General features: G+C 35.7%; 1 protein-coding gene across 8 annotated transcripts in view; it reads right to left on the minus strand.

Annotated features, from left to right (window-relative positions):
- LOC125662076 (neogenin-like) overlaps nucleotides 1-20,378 on the minus strand; it is a 60,508-nt gene extending 40,130 nt beyond the window's left edge. For 7 of the 8 annotated variants that reach the window (XM_056147819.1, XM_056147815.1, XM_056147817.1 and 4 more), the window contains exons 1-6: nucleotides 20,101-20,365; nucleotides 14,419-14,581; nucleotides 7,639-7,769; nucleotides 6,277-6,564; nucleotides 4,574-4,739; nucleotides 4,034-4,176 (exon numbers count right to left, since the gene is read on the minus strand). In XM_056147819.1, coding sequence (XP_056003794.1) covers nucleotides 4,034-4,176; nucleotides 4,574-4,739; nucleotides 6,277-6,564; nucleotides 7,639-7,769; nucleotides 14,419-14,581; nucleotides 20,101-20,176 — 967 coding nt within the window. In that variant the 5' untranslated portion in view covers nucleotides 20,177-20,365. Of the gene's footprint in view, nucleotides 1-4,033; nucleotides 4,177-4,573; nucleotides 4,740-6,276; nucleotides 6,565-7,638; nucleotides 7,770-14,418; nucleotides 14,582-20,100 lie in introns of all 8 variants that reach the window. The other variant, XM_056147812.1, reaches the window with a different exon arrangement.
- Nucleotides 20,379-22,797: the final 2,419 nt, after the last annotated feature.

A 22,797-nucleotide genomic window follows, 5' to 3' on the forward strand; every position in this document is an offset into this window, starting at 1 on the left:
TTAGTGATCTCGTTACTCTCACAATGAATACATTGTTAGCAACATTCAGGATTAGTGATCTTTTTACTCTCACAATGAATACATTGTTTGCGATATTCAGGATTAGTGATCTCGTTACTCTCACAATGAATACATTGTTAGTGATATTCAGGATTAGTGATCATTTTACTCTCACAATGAATACATTGTTTGCGATATTCAGGATTAGTGATCTTTTTACTCTCACAATGAATACATTGTTAGCGATATTCAGGATTAGTGATCTTTTTACTCTCACAATGAATACATTGTTAGCAATATTCAGGATTAGTGATCTCGTTACTCTCACAATGAATACATTGTTAGTGATATTCAGGATTAGTGATCTTTTTACTCTCACAATGAATACATTGTTAGCGACATTCAGGATTAGTGATCTCGTTACTCTCACAATGAATACATTGTTAGTGATATTCAGGATTAGTGATCTTTTTACTCTCACAATGAATACATTGTTAGCGACATTCAGGATTAGTGATCTTTTTACTCTCACAATGAATACATTGTTAGCAATATTCAGGATTAGTGATCTCGTTACTCTCACAATGAATACATTGTTAGTGATATTCAGGATTAGTGATCTTTTTACTCTCACAATGAATACATTGTTAGTGATATTCAGGATTAGTGATCTCGTTACTCTCACAATGAATACATTGTTAGCGACATTCAGGATTAGTGATCTTTTTACTCTCACAATGAATACATTGTTTGCGATATTCAGGATTAGTGATCTCGTTACTCTCACAATGAATACATTGTTAGTGATATTCAGGATTAGTGATCATTTTACTCTCACAATGAATACATTGTTAGCGACATTCAGGATTAGTGATCTCGTTACTCTCACAATGAATACATTGTTAGTGATATTCAGGATTAGTGATCTTTTTACTCTCACAATGAATACATTGTTAGCGACATTCAGGATTAGTGATCTTTTTACTCTCACAATGAATACATTGTTAGCAATATTCAGGATTAGTGATCTCGTTACTCTCACAATGAATACATTGTTAGTGATATTCAGGATTAGTGATCTTTTTACTCTCACAATGAATACATTGTTAGTGATATTCAGGATTAGTGATCTCGTTACTCTCACAATGAATACATTGTTAGTGATATTCAGGATTAGTGATCTCGTTACTCTCACAATGCCAATATTAACTCCTCACTAAATATTCTGCTTTAATATGGTAATAGATTATTTCCGTTTCAGAATCAAGAGATACAGGTCAGGACTCAAAACATCAAAACTTAACAGCATTATTTTCCTTTTTTTTTCAAGTCACAAGAAATTGTGTGGTTGCATACAAAAACTTGAATCTGTTTTTCGTTTCTTTGTTTTACATTCCTTCGAACAATTTTCACTCATACTAAGACATCCCCTGATGCAAATAAAGTGTTACAAATTTCAACCCATCCTTGACGCTCAGGGTCATAACAACGAGGGTTCATCAACTTGCTAAAACCTGCCATGACACGAGACCTCCATATATAATGTTGTAACCAAACGACCCGCAACTCTCATTTCTAAACATAAGTTATATATAATGTTGTAACCAAACGACCCGCAGCTAACTCTCATTTCTAAAAGTAAGTTTGGTAAAGGAGCATTTTATGTCTTTGTTTTGACCTGTCCAAGGCACAAGTTCAAACTCACAACATAACCCTCACCCTGTCCAAGGCACGAGTTCAAACTCACAACCTAACCCTCACCCTGTCCAAGGCACGAGTTCAAACTCACAACCTAACCCTCACCCTGTCCAAGGCACGAGTTCAAACTCACAACATAACCCTCACCCTGTCCAAGGCACCAGTTCAAACTCACAACCTAACCCTCACCCTGTCCAAGGCACGAGTTCAAACTCACAACCTAACCCTCACCCTGTCCAAGGCACCAGTTCAAACTCACAACCTAACCCTCACCCTGTCCAAGGCACCAGTTCAAACTCACAACCTAACCCTCACCCTGTCCAAGGCACCAGTTCAAACTCACAACATAACCCTGTCCAAGGCACCAGTTCAAATTCACAACCTTCTGGTCACCAGCAAATGCTCCGACTACTGAGCCATGGAATCATTGAATACATGAATGCTCCGACTACTGAGCCATGGAGTCATTGAATACATGAAAAGTTTACAGGTGCTCCGACTACTGAGCAATGGAGTCATTGAATACATGAAAAGTTTACAGGTGACAGACAGACAGACAACAGGCAGACAATCGACAGACGGTGACTTAAACAGCAAATCCATACACACTGTGATTTAATTGTGATGGACACAAATTTTAACATTTATTTAAGGTAATTAAAACTTAACCTTGGGACTCAGAAAATGCAAATAAAGGCAAGGAAATTTTTTGAAAGAAGTACCTTCCCTTTGTTTCACTGAGCTTCAGTACTGTTCCAATTCATACAACCTGCTTGTCTGATCGGACAAATAAAATGCATCTTCTTGTCGGTCAATATTTTGAAACAGTACTGCACAATTGGACAAACGTAAATGATTATTCCTATACAAGCGAGACCACTCTAATTCAATCATGAAGTTCTTAATCTCTTGAAGCAAAATATCCTTCCTGATTTCCTTTTAATATAAGTAAACAAAAATACTTTTAATCTCAAGAAAAATTCAATGATTAACTCCACCATACATAGAAAAATTCAATGATTAACTCCACCATACATATAAAAATTCAATGATTAACCCCACCTGGACCATACATAGAAAAATTCAATGATTAACCCCAACTGGACCGTACCTAGAAAAATTCCATGGCTTGTACGGGCAGTGTGTATCATTCAGTTCAGTAATCCCGTGGGAATCCGGGTTAGAATAGTTTCTCAGTACCCCTTGCTTGTCGTAAAAGGCAACTAAATGGGGTGGTCCTTTGGATGAGATCGCAAAAATCGAGGTACTGTGTCACAGCAGGTGCGGCACGATAAAGATCCCTCTCTGCTCAAAGGCCGCGAGTGAAGAGCATAGGCCTAAATTTTGTAGCCTTCAAGCAATGGTAACGTCTCCACTTGAGTGAAATATTCTTCGCAGCAGGGTTAAGGTGTCCCAAGTAAAGTTAAAACAAACATCATAAAATGTACCTTGGTGCACTTCATACTATTTGACGTCACAATATAAAAGTACGTCATGACGTACAGGTCTATAGTTGTATCGCGGGGAAAATGTCATATTTTCTCGCTATTTATTGCCGTTATCTAGTGTTCAAGCTGTACGTGTTTAAATCTGTTTGTCAGATGATTTTTCCCAAGTTTTCTTCGATAATATACAAGTCTCATATTTTTATATACAGTATGTGCACGAAAGACTGTAAAGTAATCTTTACATCACTTTGTGACATTGATATCGCCCCCGCTGTGTATAGTCATTTGGAATAAAGAAAACCAACGCATGTACATATCGATTCGGTACAGGTGAAAGATGACGATATTTTATTTCGATCAAGGCATATTCAGAAAGGTAACTAGTTGAAGTTTAGGATTTTGATACAGAAGGCACAATATTTTGCCTCGTTTAGATACGATTTGGATGTGAATGTGGAAAATGCCCAACATTTGAGTTGAGATTATGGAAATTGCTATATATTTGAGAGGATATTGTACCGATCCATATCACTCTTTAAATTTACCATATCAATGTCGACATATCACGCCCAAACTGCAAATGATTTGAGTGCATCTTTCACCTGTACCGAGGTGATAAACAACTAAAAGTATAGCGGATAAAAATAGCTCTACGTCACTTGTATGACGACGTAATAGTTAAGCAAAGGATTCCCCACGTGATACGATGTTTGTTTATGTATTGACAAACGGATTATTACTAAAAATATGCAACGCTTGAAAGAATTTTACTTTTATATGAATATACTGTTATTAATTGTTATTTTACTCGGGACACTTTAACCCCGCTGTGTTGAAAGGGACGTTAAACAATATATAATCAATTAATCATACACAGTATTCCGTACCTAACACGCTAAGACTGGCCTCCGAGTCGATCGAATCCTCCATGTTGCTCGGTCGACATGAGTATGTGCCAGCGTCTGACTTCTGGACGTTAAAGATCTGAAGATTTCCCGCACCGGTCACCTGCAGTCTCCCTTGTGTCAGCCTAAAACAATGTTCCATTAATTAATGAAATAGACAATGTTCCGTCAATTAAATAAACAATGTTCCATTAATGAAATACACAATGTTCCATTTATTACAATACATCTACTTTCAATTCTATCAACCCTTAACGTCATAAGATACTCAAGATTTTCGATGCATCAAATGAAGTAGGATTTTGATGTGTTTACGAGCGATTTTTATTTGATTAAAAAATAATTTTAATAAAAACCTCCAACACATGTGTGTGCAGAAAAGGTTGTGCTATTTACATGAAATCGATGGTGTGTGCAGATAGAGGTTGTGCTATTTACATGAAATCGATGGTGAGTGCAGACAGAGGTTGTGTTATTTACATGAAATCGATGGTGAGTGCAAACAGAGGTTGTGCTATTTACATGAAATCGATGGTGGTGCCGTCTTTGATCCACGTGATGACTGGCTGTTTCCCCTGCTGATCTCGACCATTGGCGCCGCAGAACAGGATGGTGGACGACCCCTCTGGGATTTTAGTGTCCCTGGGAGTGATGACAAATGATGGCACCATACCCTCCTCTAATGAATCTTAAAGAAAACAAAATGGACATCATTTTTAGGAATATTTTAGTTATAGCTTCTGACAAGGCTTAAATGACATAGAATAAGTCATATACCAGTTTTTTCCTGTTGAGTGATAACTTTAGATTTATTTTAGCGCTATCATTAAACCCAAAACAATCAATCAATCAATACTTAAAATCGCATACTGCTTATTATTATATACTGCTCAGTGATTTTTTGAGACCCATTTTAGGTCCAAATATCCGCCCTTTCCCCTCCCAAAAATTAACAATTTTTTCCCCATTTAACTTGCACTTTTCACAATAATAAAAACTGGCGAAAAACTTCTTTGTTATGTGAATAGTTTATGTACAACATGACAAAGCCGCATCAATTCTAGATGATTTAGAAAGAATAGTAGAAAAATTAAAGATCTTAAAGAAAAGAAAGTTAAATATGTAAAATAAAAGATAAATGACATCAATTTGTGTTTGATCTCGTTTGATATGATAGATTTAGCATATTCACAATAATGACTAGTAGTGTTAAATCTAAAGCAAACTAGCATGGCGCCATGCCCTTTTTAATTGCACCATGCCTTTTTTCTCTATAAATTTTATAAAAATATTTGTGAACATAAACAATTGTTCTTTATTTCACAAGGTTGATTCAAAAGTTTAAAATCAAGGCAGCAGGTATTAACTTTTAAAGAGGCTAAATGATTATTCTATTACTATCATAGTATGATACAATGAAAGTGCCCCAAAATTGCCTTGCCATGACAAAAAGTGTCCTTATGAACATATGATATGTGTGCCCTCTCTAGATCCTAGATTTAACACTAGACTTGGTATTCCCAATTTGATCAAAATGTTGACAATTTTTCCCAATTCGAAAGCAACAGGACCCTTTTGAAAAATGTTGAAAAAACACTGCTGCTTGTCATAGACCATATAGCAGGTGTTTTCTGCGGGTGTAAAATTTATAGCAGGTGTTTTCTGCGGGTGTAAAATTTATAGCAGGTGTTTTCTGCGGGTGTAAAATTTGACGATTTCTGGCTTAAAGATATAAATTTGATTTTAGCAAAAAATATGTTGGTGGACACGGAGTAAAAAACAAAAAGTAGTGTTAATAACTTATCTACATGATCTATAAAACGTTTTAATGTCATCAGTAACAAGTAATGTAAAAAAAAAAACTCTGTAATTTATTTATCTCCTAAGCTGAAGAGTGCTAATGTGGACCACTGACATTAAAAGCAACTTCTGTACGGAGTTATCTTTCTTGCAGAAATACGTTGTGTGATTGTAGACACATTTGGGAGCAAATTTAGCTATTAAAATTATTGGTAGCATGAAGCACTACAAAGAGAGTTGCCTGTATTTCTGTTCTGAACAAGCTTGATACCTGTATTTCTGTTCTGAACGAGCTTGATACCTGTATTTCTGTTCTGAACGAGCTCGATACCTGTATTTCTGTTCTGAACGAGCTTGATACCTGTATTTTTGTTCTGAACGAGCTTGATACCTGTATTTCTGTTCTGAATGAGCTTAAGAGATACCTGTATTTCCGTTCTGAACGAGCTTTGCAATGCGGCTACTCCGAACTCTCTCCATGTTTTCCACTTGACAATAATACGTTCCAAAATCAGCGAATTTCACAGGATTAATTTCCAACACTCCGTCGGGATAAATCCGCACGTTCGACTCCACGTCCTTCAACAGATTGCTGTCTTTGTACCATGTGACATTTGGCATCGGCAGCCCATCGCCACGACACTGAAACATGGCGAGGTCCTGGATGTATATATTTAGATCCTCCGGTTGGATGAGGAAATTTCTAGAAAGATCTGTAAAAACAAAATCCTGTTTACTACTAGACAGATACCAGGGCTGGAAATTAGCGAGAAATACTTGCAAAATGCGAGTACAATGTAGAAAGAGGATATTTTTCACATGTCTAACATTGTGACAAAGAAAAGAAACGTGCTGACTGAAAAAAATATACTGTTTCTTTAATGTGCATTTGTCACTTAAATAAAGACATGGTCTACCATAAGAAAATCTAGAGAAATTAAATGACAACAATGGTGTTTTTCTCATAGTGAATCAAATAAATGTTAAAACTACTTATACATTGTATCTTATCAATTAATGTTAAAACTACTTATACATTGTATCTTATCCATTAATGTTAAAACTACTTATACATTGTATCTTATCAATTAATGTTAAAACTACTTATACATTGTATCTTATCAATTAAGGTTAAAACTACTTATACATTGTATCTTATCAATTAAGGTCAAGTACAATGCTTTTGATTTTTCTCAATTTGATGAAATTATGATGATTTTTCCAAATCATAAAGGTCCAGGCCCCTTATGGAAAAAGTAAAAGAAATCACTTTACTGACCAACACTGATACACAGATCTGTACATGGTCACACTGTAAACATATTATGTTGAAAAATAAAATAAGATAATCCTTTTAATGTCAGTTGTTCTCTAACTATGATCACCTTGACCTGTATTTTCCTACAGTAGAACATGTACATGTATCAGAATCAGCATGTAACACTTTGCAATTGACAAGTGGTCAAATTAGAAAAAACATGTTGGGCCTGTAAAATATTGTTCGGGCTTGGAAAATTATCATACTGGGAGGCCCAAAGGATTAACCCTAACCCTGACTGACCACAATCTCACTGATTCTATAAACACAATCTCACTGATTCTATAACCACAATCTCACGGATTCTGTAAACACAATCTCACGGATTCTATAAACACAATCTCACGGATTCTGTAAACACAATCTCACGGATTCTATAAACACAATCTCACTGATTCTATAAACACAATCTCACTGATTCTGTTTCCAAAACTTGATCACAAGTATTCATAAGCAAGCATATACTTACAAGCTGTCTGTAAACTGGCCGTTCGACTAATGATCGTCCCCACATTGGGAAGACTTGACTGACACTGGTACTGGCCCCTGTCCGAACTCTGGACATCAGTGATGTGTAGTGACCCATTTGGCCACATAAGCCTACAAGAGAAAGGAAATAACATGAAGAAAATCAGACATGTTCTCTGTCATCAGGGTCGTCACAACACTTTACATTGTCATCAGGGTCATCACAACACTTTATATCTGTCATCAAGGCCATCACTACACTTTATACTGTCATCAGGGTTGTCACAACACTTTATACATTCATCTTATATTGTCATCAGGGTTGTCACAACACTTTATACATTCATCTTATATTGTCATCAGGGTCGTCACAACACTTTATACATTCGTCAGGGCCGTCACAACACTTTATACATTCATCAGGGCCGTCACAACACTTTATACAGTCATCAGGGTCATCACAACACTTTATACTTTCTTTAGAGCCATTACAACACTTTATACATTCATCAGGGTCAATCACAACACTTTATACTTTCATTATATTTTCATCAGGGCCGAGACGTCACTTTTTCTTAGAGGGACCAGGTCCCCTTTGATTGGGAAAATCATTGTCGTTCTTTGATAAATTGGAAAAATTGAGTTTACTGTTTTTTCCATCCAAATAAAGTTTACATAATAAGAAAAAGAAAAGAAGCATTTACAAAATCTTTATTATTGTTAGTAGTGAAATGTTCTGAAACAGTCCTTGACTTTCAGCGAACAGAAAATATTCAGAGAAAGAATTTGTGAATCAGTAATCCCATGAAACTATGCTGAAATGAAATCCTTGAAAATGAATGGGATTCATGATGTATCCAAGATGAGATTTTAGGTTGAATATGAACAGAATTTATGATCTATCTAAGATGAAATTATAGGTTGAAGACAATAACTAAGTGCTCCCTTCACAAGATGAAGACATCTGCTGTCTTCTGTGAGGGCAGCTGAAAGAAAGTTTCGTCAACTTAACAACTCCGCTCACATCAAATTAAAACGAAAACATGAAACTGATAGCAAATAAAACAAATTTGGGAAATTAGTACGGGGTAGAAAGTCTGGTCTGGATAAATTACCTCAATTTGACAAAAACAAGTTAAAAACAAACTTCTTTCACCCAGACATCTTGCAGAAATCTCAGGCAATAGTTTTGTATAACACTGGGCTCAGAGCTGTTAAATTAGGAAAATCTCAGGCAATAGTTTTGTATAACACTGGGCTCAGAGCTGTTAAATTAGGAAAATCTCAGGCAATAGTTTTGTATAACACTGGGCTCAGAGCTGTTAAATTAGGAAAATCTCAGGAAATAGTTTTGTATAAGACTGGGGCTCAGGGCTGTTAAATTGGGAAAATCTCAGGCAATAGTTTTGTATAAGACTGGGCTCAGGGCTGTTAAATTGGGAAAATCTCAGGCAATAGTTTTGTATAAGACTGGGCTCAGGGCTGTTAAATTGGGAAAATCTCAGGCAATAGTTTTGTATAAGACTGGGCTCAGGGCTGTTAAATTGGGAAAATCTCAGGCAATAGTTTTGTATAAGACTGGGCTCAGAGCTGTTGAATTGGGAAAATCTCAAGCAATAGTTTTGTTTATAAAGACTACTGAATTGGGAAAATCTCCGGCAATAGTTTTGTTATACGCAGGGCTACTGAATTGGGAAAATCTCAGGCAATAGTTTTAAGACTGGGGCCCTGATGGCTGTTGGATTGGGAAAATCTCGGGCAATAGTTTTGTTTAAGACTGGGGCCCAGGGTTATTGAATTGGGAAAATCTCAGGCAATAGTTTTGTTATACACAGGGCTGTTGGATTGGGAAAATCTCAGGCAATAGTTTTGTTTAAGACTGGGGCCCTGATGGCTGTTGGATTGGGAACATTTGGTTTAAGATTGGGAATTTATATCAATCATTTGAAATAATGAAAGATGATTAATTCATCTATGTGAAGTTAATTCAAAAAGAAGAAATCTTACGGCAGATGTGACTGTTCAACAGGGGATGCTTACTTCTCTTAAGGACCTGATCCCATCCCCGGTGTGTCCAGGTGTCCATGTTTGCCCTACTTTTAATTTGGTATTCTTTATTGGATTTATGAGATCGATCACTGTTCCTTATCTTCATATAATCATATATTTAATTCTTCATCTGATCATAAGGCCATGCCAATTTGTAATCTAGTTCATCGGATTTGCCGCTTCTATTTGTAATAAATCCAAATTATAATATTATCAAAAAATAATAACCGCCCGCGTGTCCAAAAATATCTTCGTAAAATATTTTCGACTTCTTGCAACAAGCACATAAACGACCTTGATGCATGTGCCTGACAAATTTGTATGATAGTTCTTCGGATTTTCACACCAAAAAAAGTGAAGCGAGAGGGCGAAATTATTTTACAAATATTATTTTTTATTTTGGAGATCAAATTTATGAGGCGAGCGATTACAAAAATATAAATTATTTTAATTGAATTAAGTGTGATTTTAAAAAGGGAGCGCTTAAAAATAAAGATCTAAAATAATCATATATCATTTGTTTTCCACATGAACTTAACATTTTTCAACTTTATTAATATAGTTTACAATAAATAAGAAGTATTTCAGATTTCAAAGATTTCATTTTCTTCATTCTTAATACATGTACTTTGCAACATTAACTCATAAATTCTTTTTAAAGAATTTTATTTTAGTTTCATTTCTACAAACTTTCGATTCAGATCTATGCATATTGCTAGGGACATGCCCAATTTTGAAATCACCAATGTATCGCATTTGACATTTTCTTGAATTTTGACCCTTAACGCCCAAATGCGTTTGTATTCTTTATGGGATTTATGAGATTGATCACTGTTATAATCATATATTTACTTTTTCATCTGATCAGAAAGAGCATTTTCAGTTAAACCTTGACACAGATAAATTTGCAATTGGATAAAAATCATCTTTCAACTTTTTTGGAAATGAAGGGGAGGGGGGGGGGGGCACATTGGATGTGGGGTTTCTAACAGCACCAGTTAAAGCAAACAAAGGGGAACGGGGGGGGGGGGGGGGGGCACATTGGGTGTGGGGTTTCTAACAGCACCAGTTAAAACAAACAAAGGGGGGCGGGGGGGGGGGTCACATTGGGTGTGGGGGGGGGGGGGGTCACATTGGGTGTGGGGTTTCTAACAGCACCAGTTAAAGCAAACAAAGCCCTAACAGACTGCTATCACATTGAATATCAAATTATCACTCTCCCTCCTCTCGACCCGAATCAACCTCTTCATACAATGTCTGTCTGTATCATCTTTTCCTGATTAAATAATTACACTGGGATATGAGAGCAAATGAAGTTTGCAGAATTGACTTTCATGTTTACTATTTATAGATCAATGTCTCATGACTGGAGTCTTTCTGACAAGCAATAAATGCAAACATCATTATGACTCTGACAAGCATTATCATGACCTTGACAAGAAGTTTCTTTAACAAGCATAAAGAGTTGTGGTGGGTTTTTTTTTCCACAGCAGATTCCTTTATGTCTTATCTTAAGCACATCTCCACTGATCTTCAGATACAGATATCCAGTCAAGTCTTCCGCAGGTCAACAACACTGGCATATAAACTGTGAAGGACTTCTTAAGGGTCTCTATGATCTAATTAAAACAAGCTTTCCTGTGAGGGGGGTTGATACATCTTACAAATGCTCTGTCTATCTTTTCATAATTTTTTTTAATTTCAGATGGTCATGCTTAATCTTCAAAAAACTGTATATGTGAACTGATTTAAAACATGAATATCTAAGGGGCAAGATCAGAGGATTCATGTCGGATAAAAATCTAAATTCAAAGAATTATGGGGGGAGAGAAATAAATAAAATTTCCACCCTATGATGTTATCATCTCATTCAGATGTGACCCCTGTTAATCATTCTCTCTCTCTCTCTCTCTCTCTCTCTCTCTCTCTCTTTGTGGCAGCACTTAGTTACCATTCAAGATCTCCACATTAATTTCATCAAAATATCGATAGCTCTCATTCTCTTTCTCTCAAAATCTGTCTCATTTCTTTTCTCTCTCATTATGTTTCAATCTTTCATTCATTCTCTCTCTCATTAAATGCAGGGCTTGAAATTAACATATGCCCATCAGTCTGTGACTAGTTAAAAGTCTGGCGGACTGACTGATATTTGTTTTAGTCAGTCCAATGCGACTTGTTAATTTTCTAAAGCATCATTTTGGAAAACATACTTATGAAATTTTATACACACTTGGCATGCTTCGATCTGTAAATCTATCAGACGAATCTGATACGTAAATTATATAAATCCCACATTTAAGTGTTACAATATTGTCTGAGGCATATTGAGTTAAATTTCATTTTAATAACATTAACGAAATATATGTTTAATTATTTCTGGAAAACTCTGTTGGACTAGTAAATTTTTCTGCGGACTGGCTGAAATCATACCCCATCAGTGCGACTGGACTGGTGACATAACAGTGATTTTTTTCCTTATATAACTGGTACCGATAAACGGCACCATTCCCAATGGCAAAAACCATTGATATTTCCCAATTTTGAGACTAAAAATTCCTAATTTACTTGCCGAAAAATAGACCGCTGACATCGTAATTTACTTAGTCTGAAACGTTGTACAAGTTAACTAAAATGTTAATTTCCAGTATTAAATCGAAAGTACACATCATGGCAGTGCATGTGTTGTAGAGCTACAAATGATTCTAAAACGAGGCTACGACGATTCCTTATGTATCACAACAGCAAATATTAGCATAAAAAAGTTTTTAAAGGGATGACTACTTCTTGTTTTGTTCTTTTTTTTTTTTTTTCTTTTAGTTGAAATCATTTGCCGATACATTGGTATAAAATTCCCAATTTGTTCAATATTGACGTTATTTTTCCCAATTGAATGGGTACCGGTACCAGTACCAGTGAGTAGAAAAAATCGCTGCATAAAAAGTTAGCTTCAAACCCTGCATTATTTGTCTCATTCTCTCTTATTCATTCTCTCATCTGCCTCATTCACCAAGGCTTGTGGATAGAAAACACATAACTCATTGAAATCAGAATCATATCAAACCACAAACCATGGGTTCCTGAATGGTTCGTTTTTCACATTTTGAATGTTTCTATATAAATTAGCGATGAAGTAACTAAAAATATCAATACAAAACAAAGTTGATTCCATGATCTCCTGAAGACAAAAATGTCTAAGATAGGTGGCAGCGCTGGTTGGATTAGTAGAAACACAGCAAGTTTGAACAGGCCTCACTGAATACAACTAATGGACAGGCCTCACTGAATACAACTAATGGACAGGCCTCACTGAATACAACTAATGGACAGGCCTCACTGAATACAATGAACAGGCCTCACTGAATACAACTAATGGAATACCAATCGAACACAATAAATCTGGAAATTTCTTTTGCGACATGAGTCAAATTGTGCACTATAAATTTCAAAATTTTACAAATTACTTTTGTCGGTAAAGGACATCATAAGAAAATCTATTTTTTTTCCTTAGGCTTAAAATAAAAATTGATTTGTTCGATGTACTCCGACCGACCCGTGAAATTTGCCCCGACCCGATCACTTTTTTCCGCACTTTGGAAATTTCAATTTATTTTTTTTATTTGCTCCCTGGAAAATAGACATTCTTCGAATTAGTATTAAACTTGATGCCATTTTTTTTATTTGGACTAGTTGTTTTACAGAATTCTTGTTATCAAAATGTCCTTAGGGCGTCTTTTGGTTCTACTTTCACTTTGATAATGACCATTTGTTAATCCGGCAACTTTTCAAACACTTTTCTATGTGAAGGATCAAATATACTGCATCACAGCTCCAAATCACCACATTATCTACCACCAAGATACATGTAGAGCAAGGAGCTACAAACTCCCCTGTCGAGGCCTGATCGTATTTATGTACAAAAGTTTGAAAGCCATGTTATTTAAATAAAAAATCACGTGGGATAGCGAACCAAAATTATGGCGGACCACGAGTCGGTGTTTAAGTTGATGGTCTATATTTCTGAAAAGGTACGCATATTATTTTGATTTGGGATTATCTAAATGTTATGATGATTTGATAGGTGAACGGCACTTTTACTTTGCTCTTAAACTGAGACACACGAATGGAACACGATCGTCACAACAATTTGAACGATGCGGGGAAGTCGGCATTAAAATTATATTGGGTAATATTAAAACTTATTGTAAATTGCTGTCATCATGCAATTCACTTGGATATTCATGGATGACATTAAACTGTTTAAGTGATTTCTATTTTGAATGTTGGAATCGACTGGTGGTAATAAAAAGGGGTGTTAATTTATTTATTAACAACTGTAGAGGTCCTCATCCGTGACGAATGCAAAACGTCCTGGGTAAATTTCAGGAGACATTGGAAGATTTACGTGTATTATATACAATGTGTACAAAATGATTGTTCTAAACTCTATTCTGTCTGGCAGCATTATGTGTTTAATGAAAACATAAGAAAAATTGTAAATCTGATTAAAAAAAAAAAAAAAAAAAAAAAATACCGACCTATCTACCCGACTTGAAAAATGTGGGTCGGAGTACATCAAACTAACAAAAATTTAATGATGGTCTTAAAACTACCAAAAATCTATCCACATCAAAAATAAAGTTCTCGATATACGACATTTTCCACAACCGATAGATTAAAATGGCAAACAGAGCCACAGAGAAAATGCCTCCCACATCTGTAGTTCTGGACTTACTTCCTGTCGTCTAGTTTGAGAGTCTGCCCGTCTTTGGTCCACGTGACGCTGGGAGACGACGAATCTGATTGGATGGAACAGTGAAATACAGCAGAGTCGCCCCGGGAAACCACCAGACTGCTGGGCTCCAACAGGAATGTAAAGTCAGTCAAACCTGATAGTGCTGTAACCATAGAAATAGAATGATTATAGTGCTGTAACCATAGTAACAGACTGATTAGTGCTGTAACCATAGAAATAAACTGATTATAGTGCTGTAACTATAGAAATAGACTGATTATTGCTGTAACCATAGAAATAGGCTGATTAGTTTTACCATAGAAATAGATTGATTTAGCGTTGTAACCATAGTAACAGACTGATTAGTGTTGTAACCACAGGCAACGAAATTAAGGGGAAATACTTGCTAAATGCGAGTTAAAAATTGAAATTGCGAGTAAAAAATCACAAGTGAACGCAACTTTTTGCGAGTGAATAAAAAACGATCTTTTCCCGGATTTCCTCGGTTTATTGGTTGTACTTTGAAGTTTACAATAACTTTGTCTTGTGCATAGAAACGCTTTACAGAATCAATATACAAGTATTGAAAAAGTAAACGTGGATCGAATAAATAATTAAGACCAAGGTCATCTCAGTCAGTGATGTCGAAGATGGCCTACTTCAAGCACACTTCGGGCGTCTCAGTGACATCTGATTTAAATAGCAAGCATGTTGATCTCGTCCGTGTCTACATGAAACAACACATGACAGTGTGTCACCGCTTCACGTGGTGTCCTTCTGTATTCTATAGTCAAAGACTTGCGAGTTTGCGGGGTTTTCTTTTCAACTAGAATTTTTTTGATGAAATTTCCAAAAGTTTTGAACATATAGTTTGAATTGGCACAAACAGTCTTCAAGATTTCAATCCACATGATGTTGTAAATAGGTGGTAGATCTCTGGACAGCGAGTACGCCGCACAAGTGTACCCTATGACCCTCACCATGCACCATGTATGTTGTATGATAATTCATTCGATTTTAAATGAAATAATTCGCAATCTTATTTTTATTATTGCACTTTAAAAGAGATTTTTAAAGATTTTCCCTATATTTTGATAAAGAGACATGCTTGTTTTCTTAAATTCATGTAAAACAGCAATCAATTGAAAAATGCTAGTAAAAGCTCAATTTTGCTAGTTGGAAAATAATCCACTAGCTAAAATTTGCTAGTAGTGAAAAAAGTTAATTTCGATCCCTGTAACCATAGTAACAGGCTAATTACAACATTTAGGTGGCTCTGACCCTGGTGTCCTAACACATTTTTGTTGAGGATGATGTAAACAATGGGCTCATTAGAAAATGAGGGGGGGGGGGGGGGGGGTAGTAACATAATTTGCTATTGTACAATCAGACTTAAATCAAAAGTAAATCATCACAATCATACGAGTTATCTCCCTTTATGTTGTAGCAGTCAGCCGGGTTTTGATCGCTGGTGGCCAGATAGCTCAGTTGGTAGAGATCCATATGTAAAAACATGGCACGAGCCTTGTTTACATAACAAGGACTTCTGACCTCTGTATAGATCTCTCCATGTACCTTGACTACTGACATTCAAATTTTTACTGATCATTAGTAATACCTTAATTAAGCATTCTAAACATTAAAAATAAAATTTGAAAAATATCGGCTCAAATCGTGTCCATTTTAAGTGGATGCGAATTTTGTAGACTTGATGAGCTTAAATCTCATCAAACCAGTGATGCTCGTGGGAATTATATTATGCCGAGTGTGAAGTAGGCCTATAGTGATGGAAAATCGGAAATTTTCATAATCGATTATTAAATATAATCAATAGGGTATACAGTATACAGCAAGATATTAACTTCCAGAGTTAATCTTTGCTATATTCACTGAAACAAAATTTCCACAAATTTAATTCAGTAAATTTATTTTTCATATTGATACGAAATCGAGTTCAAAATATCATGATTTGTTTTTGTTGCTAAATGAAAAAAATCGTGATTTTTTTTTTCGACCGCGATATTAACTTGCTATAGCTATATAGTAACTGATTAATACTGTGTTGATGAAATCGTACTTAGCCAAATGTAGCCCTGATTACGAAAGTTACTGTGTTAATGAAATCGTACTTAGCCAAATGTAGCCCTGATTACGAAAGTTACTGTGGAAATTAAATCATACTTAGTGTAGCCCTGATTACGAAAGTTACTGTGTTAATGAAATCGTACTTAGTGTAGCCCTGATTACGAAAGTTACTGTGGAAATGAAATCATACTTAGTGTAGCCCTGATTACGAAAGTTACTGAGGAAATGAAATCGTACTTAGTGTAGCTCTGATTACGAAAGTTACTGAGGAAATGAAATCATACTTAGTGTAGCTCTGATTACGAAAGTTACTGTGGAAATGAAATCATACTTAGTGTAGCCCTGATTACGAAAGTTACTGTGGAAATGAAATCATACTTAGTGTAGCCCTGATTACGAAAGTTACTGTGGAAATGAAATCGTACTTAGTGTAGCCCTGATTACGAAAGTTACTGTGGAAATGAAATCATACTTAGTGTAGCCCTGATTACGAAAGTTACTGTGGAAATGAAATCGTACTTAGTGTAGCTCTGATTACGAAAGTTACTGTGGAAATGAAATCGTACTTAGTGTAGCCCTGATTACGAAAGTTACTGTGGAAATGAAATTGTACTTAGTGTCAATCCTGCTTGTTGAAGTTGCTGAGTCAATTATACTTGGTGTCACACCTCTTTGTTTTAAATTGTTGTGTTGAACAAATCATATACTTGGCACACAGTCAAAACCTTCAGACTGTCACTCCAAAAACGAGAAATCTTCGAAGGACTTATGGTGCAAGTTGAATTCGCTAAGTACTACTTTTGATTCAATGGTCTACAGCTGATGAGATTTTTCCTGATTTTAGACAGCCCAGTCAGTATCTTCCTATTTGAGCTTCTTGACATGATATTTTGCACTGTGTGGCATTTTGAATTGGAGACAAAAAACACTTGTAATCTCACAATCACGTTATTTTTCCCAGAACTAATTTACAGTGACTAAGTTTTATAAGTTTCACTTTCTGTTAACATTTTGGCAACTCCTTCATACAATTTTTTTGATTTCAAATTGGGAAAAATGAAGAGCAGATTTGGAAAAATATTGCTAATGTTGTAGAGGGGAATACTCTGGATATCGGCAGTATTTTAGGGCAAACACAATCACTGGCCCTACATTTATTAGATACATGTATATCCAACAAAGCAAACCACTAATGTGGCATAGAAATGAGCAAACTTTCGGTGGTGATGTCATAGTAGACACAAAAACATGCCATCAAGCGTAAACATAAAACGAAAAAGCAAAATTCAACGAAATAGGATGTACATATCAAATAAACTGAGAAAATGCATTACAAAAACTATCTTCAATATATGTGACTGTTGTTATCTGTTAGAATGGGAAAAGTTATCTTCTCATATGTGACTTGTTATCTGTTAGAATGGGAAAAACTATCTTCTCATATGTGACTGTTGTTACCTGTTAGAATGGGAAAAACTATCTTCTATATGTGACTTGTTATCTGTTGATTCGACAGCCAAAAACACATGTTTTACCGTTTATGTCATCCAGCAATCTCTTAGTCTTATTGATGGGCAATCGGACCAAAATCCATAATTAATTATCGGCAATAATCAGACACATCAGTGATTTTTCTACATTTTTTAAAAGGGTCCTGTGGCTTTTGAATTGGGAAAAATTGTCAACATTTCAGTCAATTTGGGAAAAATCAATTTTATTGTACATAAGTTTTAAAATCATATCAAAACATATTATCTTTATTTTACACATATAATTTTCTTTAACCTTCTAAAAAATTTAACTATTCTATCCAAATCATAATTCCCATAATCTTTCAATTGTTAAATCTTATGAATATAATTCACATCGAATGTTCCATTTTTTTCAAATACGTTTTCCTTTCATAATTTTATTATTGGAAAAAATACAAGCTAAATTGGGAAAAAATTGGCAATTTTTAGGAGGGGAAAGGGCCGAAATTCGGACCCAAAATAGGTCTTAAAAAATCACTGCACATGTAATCGATTTTAATCGGAATTGTCATTTAAGTGGAGTTTTTCTCAAAATAGATAACAGAATCAATAAACATATGGAAACAACATTTGAATTCTTCTTTGTTCCTTTCGTTCACAGGTAAATAAATCAGAATTTCAACATATCAAGTCCAAATTTATCTAAAAGTTGTAAGAGTCGGGCTCCTTTATCTGAACATTAAATGTTATTGTTATTACTGATAATTCTCCTGCCATTTTGATTACTTGTTTTTTGATCGGGTTTGAAATACAAAAATGAAAAAAAAATAATCAGAATTCTTGTTTTGGTCGACAATGTCGGCGACTTTTATTTTGTAATCGATTAGTAACATCATAGAGATCTAAACGGCCGACAATCGATCATCGACAACAATTGTTTCATCACTACTTAGTCTATTATATAATAGGAATGTAACAGGGAGGGAGGAAATGCAAAGGACCAGACCGGGATTCGAACTCGGGCCTCCTGAATCTCTAGTCAAGTGCTCTACCAACTGAGCTATTTGGCCACAGGAAGAAATGAAGAGTCCACCAGCAGGCCAGGTTAAGAATGGGCATTGAGAACTTCATATAATGAGAGAGGGCTTGAAATAAGTGACGGCTCGATGGTCTGGGGCCAGTAAATTATGGATTTGGGCTAACTAGTTCTTTGAAAAGAGGGTATGCCCTGAGGGCTAGTTTGTTTAGATACTTATCAACTTAATATCAAAATTCCTCAATGAACCGGTCTAGTAAAAATTTATATTAGATGTGTGTGGTGCATCCAGGTTTTTATCACAAAACAATTTCTTGATTTCATTTTTGTTAATTTACACCATAAAATAAGACAATGTAAATAAATTCATGAATCTTCCAAAGAACGAGCTTCTTAAGTGAGGTACAGTCAACAATCCTTACACTTCACACAAACAAGCCACAGGAGGAGTTTCGAGTGCGTGTATCTTAGAATGGCGTCTTCAGCTGTAAGTTTCTTAAAATGACCTGTCCGGAATGACCCGTCCAGAATGCTCTGTCCAATCTGTGGCATTTTTATAATCCTGTGACTCTACACCTCCACAAACAACAAAAAAATCAAGATGACCCCGACTATTTTTCTAAGTTTAAAATGTTAAAGAAGTTAAACATGGATAGGGATAGTAAGAATGCGATGTTTATAACCTTGCTGTTGATGCTAGTATGAATAAACAAGACATTAGGCCTAATCATGATTTTTTTTATTCATATATATTGAGTATGGAATTTGGGCCCAGTCATCCGAAGGGACAGCAAAGTTATCATTTGACAAATAAAATTTAAGGTGAAAGCCCTAGTGACCAGTAATTAAAACTGATTATTTCTAGCCCTGAATAAAACACCAACAATCCCATCAACAACAAGTGAATGCACTAGTCAACCCCGACATGTGAATGTCGAGACATGAAGTCTCCATACCCCCCCCCCCCCCCCCCCCCCCCTTGTCATTCTCTTAGTGATAGATCGGTAAGGGACATTGCGTTACAGGTGCGCTGATTACAGGGAGGCTGGTGAGATTAAGCTAGTCACGATTTAAATCGCGGTAACTTACCATGTACATCCTCAAAAATAAATAATGCCGATAAAGTCAAGAAAAACACGTAACTTTCTTCTCTTCGGAATCTCATTTTTCTTCGATTTCAGAAATCCCCCGTTAAAACACCTGCTTCTTCTCCATCACATTGTGTAAAATCCTTCAGAAGTAATCCTTAACAGAATGTAGAGAGGTGAATTGCCATAAAACTGTAGTAATTCAGACATATTGCTAATATTCGCTGTGCTCCCTAACCCGTCGCCATTTTTTTTTCACAACACAAAAGCTGGGGTCACACTGTCCATATAAGGAATGACCTCAATTTGCATAATCGATAGGAGGCGCTTTATCAGGAATACTAACTACGTAAATAAACCTACGGTTGATGGTACTAGCAGGAGTTGTCTTCCCTTGTTGAACTCAAACCCGATAGCAAGAGTTCGACTCTGTAGTGGAAGAAGATGATAAAGAAATGATGATAAAAAAAATCCCAAGGTGAAAAATTATAGGGTCTTTTAAAGGGACTGATTCACGATTTCCCACCAAATTTTATCTTTCACTTTTAACGATCATTCAAAATACACTGTCTAATGTTAAAAATCAAAGTACTTAAAGTACTCGTGGGAGTTGAACATTGTGGAAATTAGTTAGAACAGATAGCACTGGAAGGGTAGGGGGATAAATGACTGAATATTATCATGATTTTAAATACAAATCAATTGTTGTTGTTTTTCAAAGCGTTACAACAGCAAACATGGATAATGGAAGGCCCATGGGCCACAACGCTCCTCGAGTAACTGAAGTCGTGTTGTTGTTTTCTATAATTTCACCCCTTTATATTCTCATGAAAAATGTGACCACATATTATGGCCCAAACATTCAAATCAATATGGTTTTCAATGCCTTGCAGTTATGAAGAAGTTTTTCCCCTGTATATATACATTCAAGTTTAATCCTAGTTGTAGCTAATTCTAAGGATTCATTATTTGAAAAGGTAGTCCAATATGCTAAACTGTCACCTGAGTATACTACAGTCCTGTAGAGGATCAATGGAATGGTAAATAATTGTATAATAACTCAAAATAAATGAAATGCAAAAAAATTAAAAATTGTCCGGCATCGGAAATGCACAAGCTGAGTTGCGCAAGGAATGGGCATAGAGGGAACCGGCAGAAAAGTTTGCAAGAATTATCAAGCAGGGAGCAAAATTTTGCGTACATAAATTTCAGCCGACTTAAATCCTTCGTGACCTTGACCTTTAACCCTTGACCAAAATCAATAGGCTTCTTTGTCTCATCAAGGGCGATAATCCATCTAAGTTTAATTGAGATCCTATAATTTGTTAAAAAATCATAGTGCAGAAAACAAAATTTTCTCCAAATTTCAGTCTATTTATAGCCACTGTGACTTTGACCTTTGACCTAGTGACCCCAGAATCGATAGGCTTTCTGATCTTACTGAGGGTGACAATCCATCTAAGTTTGATTGAGATAGTATGATTCGTTCAAGAGCTATGGTGCGGAAAACAAAATTTTCTCGAAATTTCAGTCTATTTATAGCCATTGTGACCTTGACCTTTGACCTAGTGACCCCAGAATCGATAGGCTTTCTCATCTTACTGAGGGTGACAATCCATCTAAGTTTGAATGAGATCCTATAATTTGCTCAAGAGCTATGGTGCGGAAATGAAATGTTGATGCGTGCCCGCCTGCCCGCCCAAAGGCACTTCATCAGATCATAAGCCGAGTTCGACTTCATCGCAACTCCGCTAAAAATGAAACACTAGTCAAATAATGTTATTTATTGCCAAGGTATTTGCGATATTATACTGTGGCTCAAACAGGGGGTGAATGAACCTGACAGAATGGGAAGAATATATCGGAATCAGACTCGTGATGTTGGAAATCTATAGTGATTAATAAACTATACATGTACAAGATCCATAACTATTTTTTTTCTTCAGTTTGTGAGGGAGAATCCTCATGTCTCTTTCATCTGTAGACAAATAAACAATGTGTTTTGACCAGAGCAATTTCCAATTCTTTTTGCAGCATAAATTCAACATTGTGGCAACTGGGTTAAACTTTGATAGTGAAGTCATACATGGCAGCACCTTATCCCATGCTCTTAAAATTTCTGTTTGACACACACTCATGACATCCACTCAAACATTACAAAGTGCAGCAAAATCTCATTGTAATAAGGGATTCAAAATGGATAACTGGTACAAAATATGGTACATACTATTAAAAAAGGATAATGAATTTGACATATTGATGTCTTGGAAAAGGAAATTCTGACATCGGGGCTCTAAGCGTTTTCAAACATTGTCATTTGATAAAAGTGTTCTACATTTTTAAAAATAGAGATTAATATGTCTTTACATACATAGGTGAGAAAGTTTCCATTATTCCTAGCCGAGACATACCATGTATGCACAAAAAATTCATAAACAAATATCACACTACTCACGTAGAAAATGTGGACCTTACCGTCATCAAGCGCAGCGAAACACGCCATTTCGAGATTTTCGTCGACGAAAGCTCGGTAACAGTAATGAATAAGGTACACTCATTTTGTATCTATTTTGTGACTTTCTTTATTAAAAGACACAGTTTTCTAATATGTAACGTGCAATTACTACGTAATTCAATAATTTGAAGCATGAAGCAGTTTCACTTTGCAATCGGATATAAGAAATTTTATTTCGTATTC

Source organism: Ostrea edulis, chromosome 8, assembly GCF_947568905.1.
Source record: "Ostrea edulis chromosome 8, xbOstEdul1.1, whole genome shotgun sequence".
Classification (NCBI taxonomy): domain Eukaryota; kingdom Metazoa; phylum Mollusca; class Bivalvia; order Ostreida; family Ostreidae; genus Ostrea; species Ostrea edulis.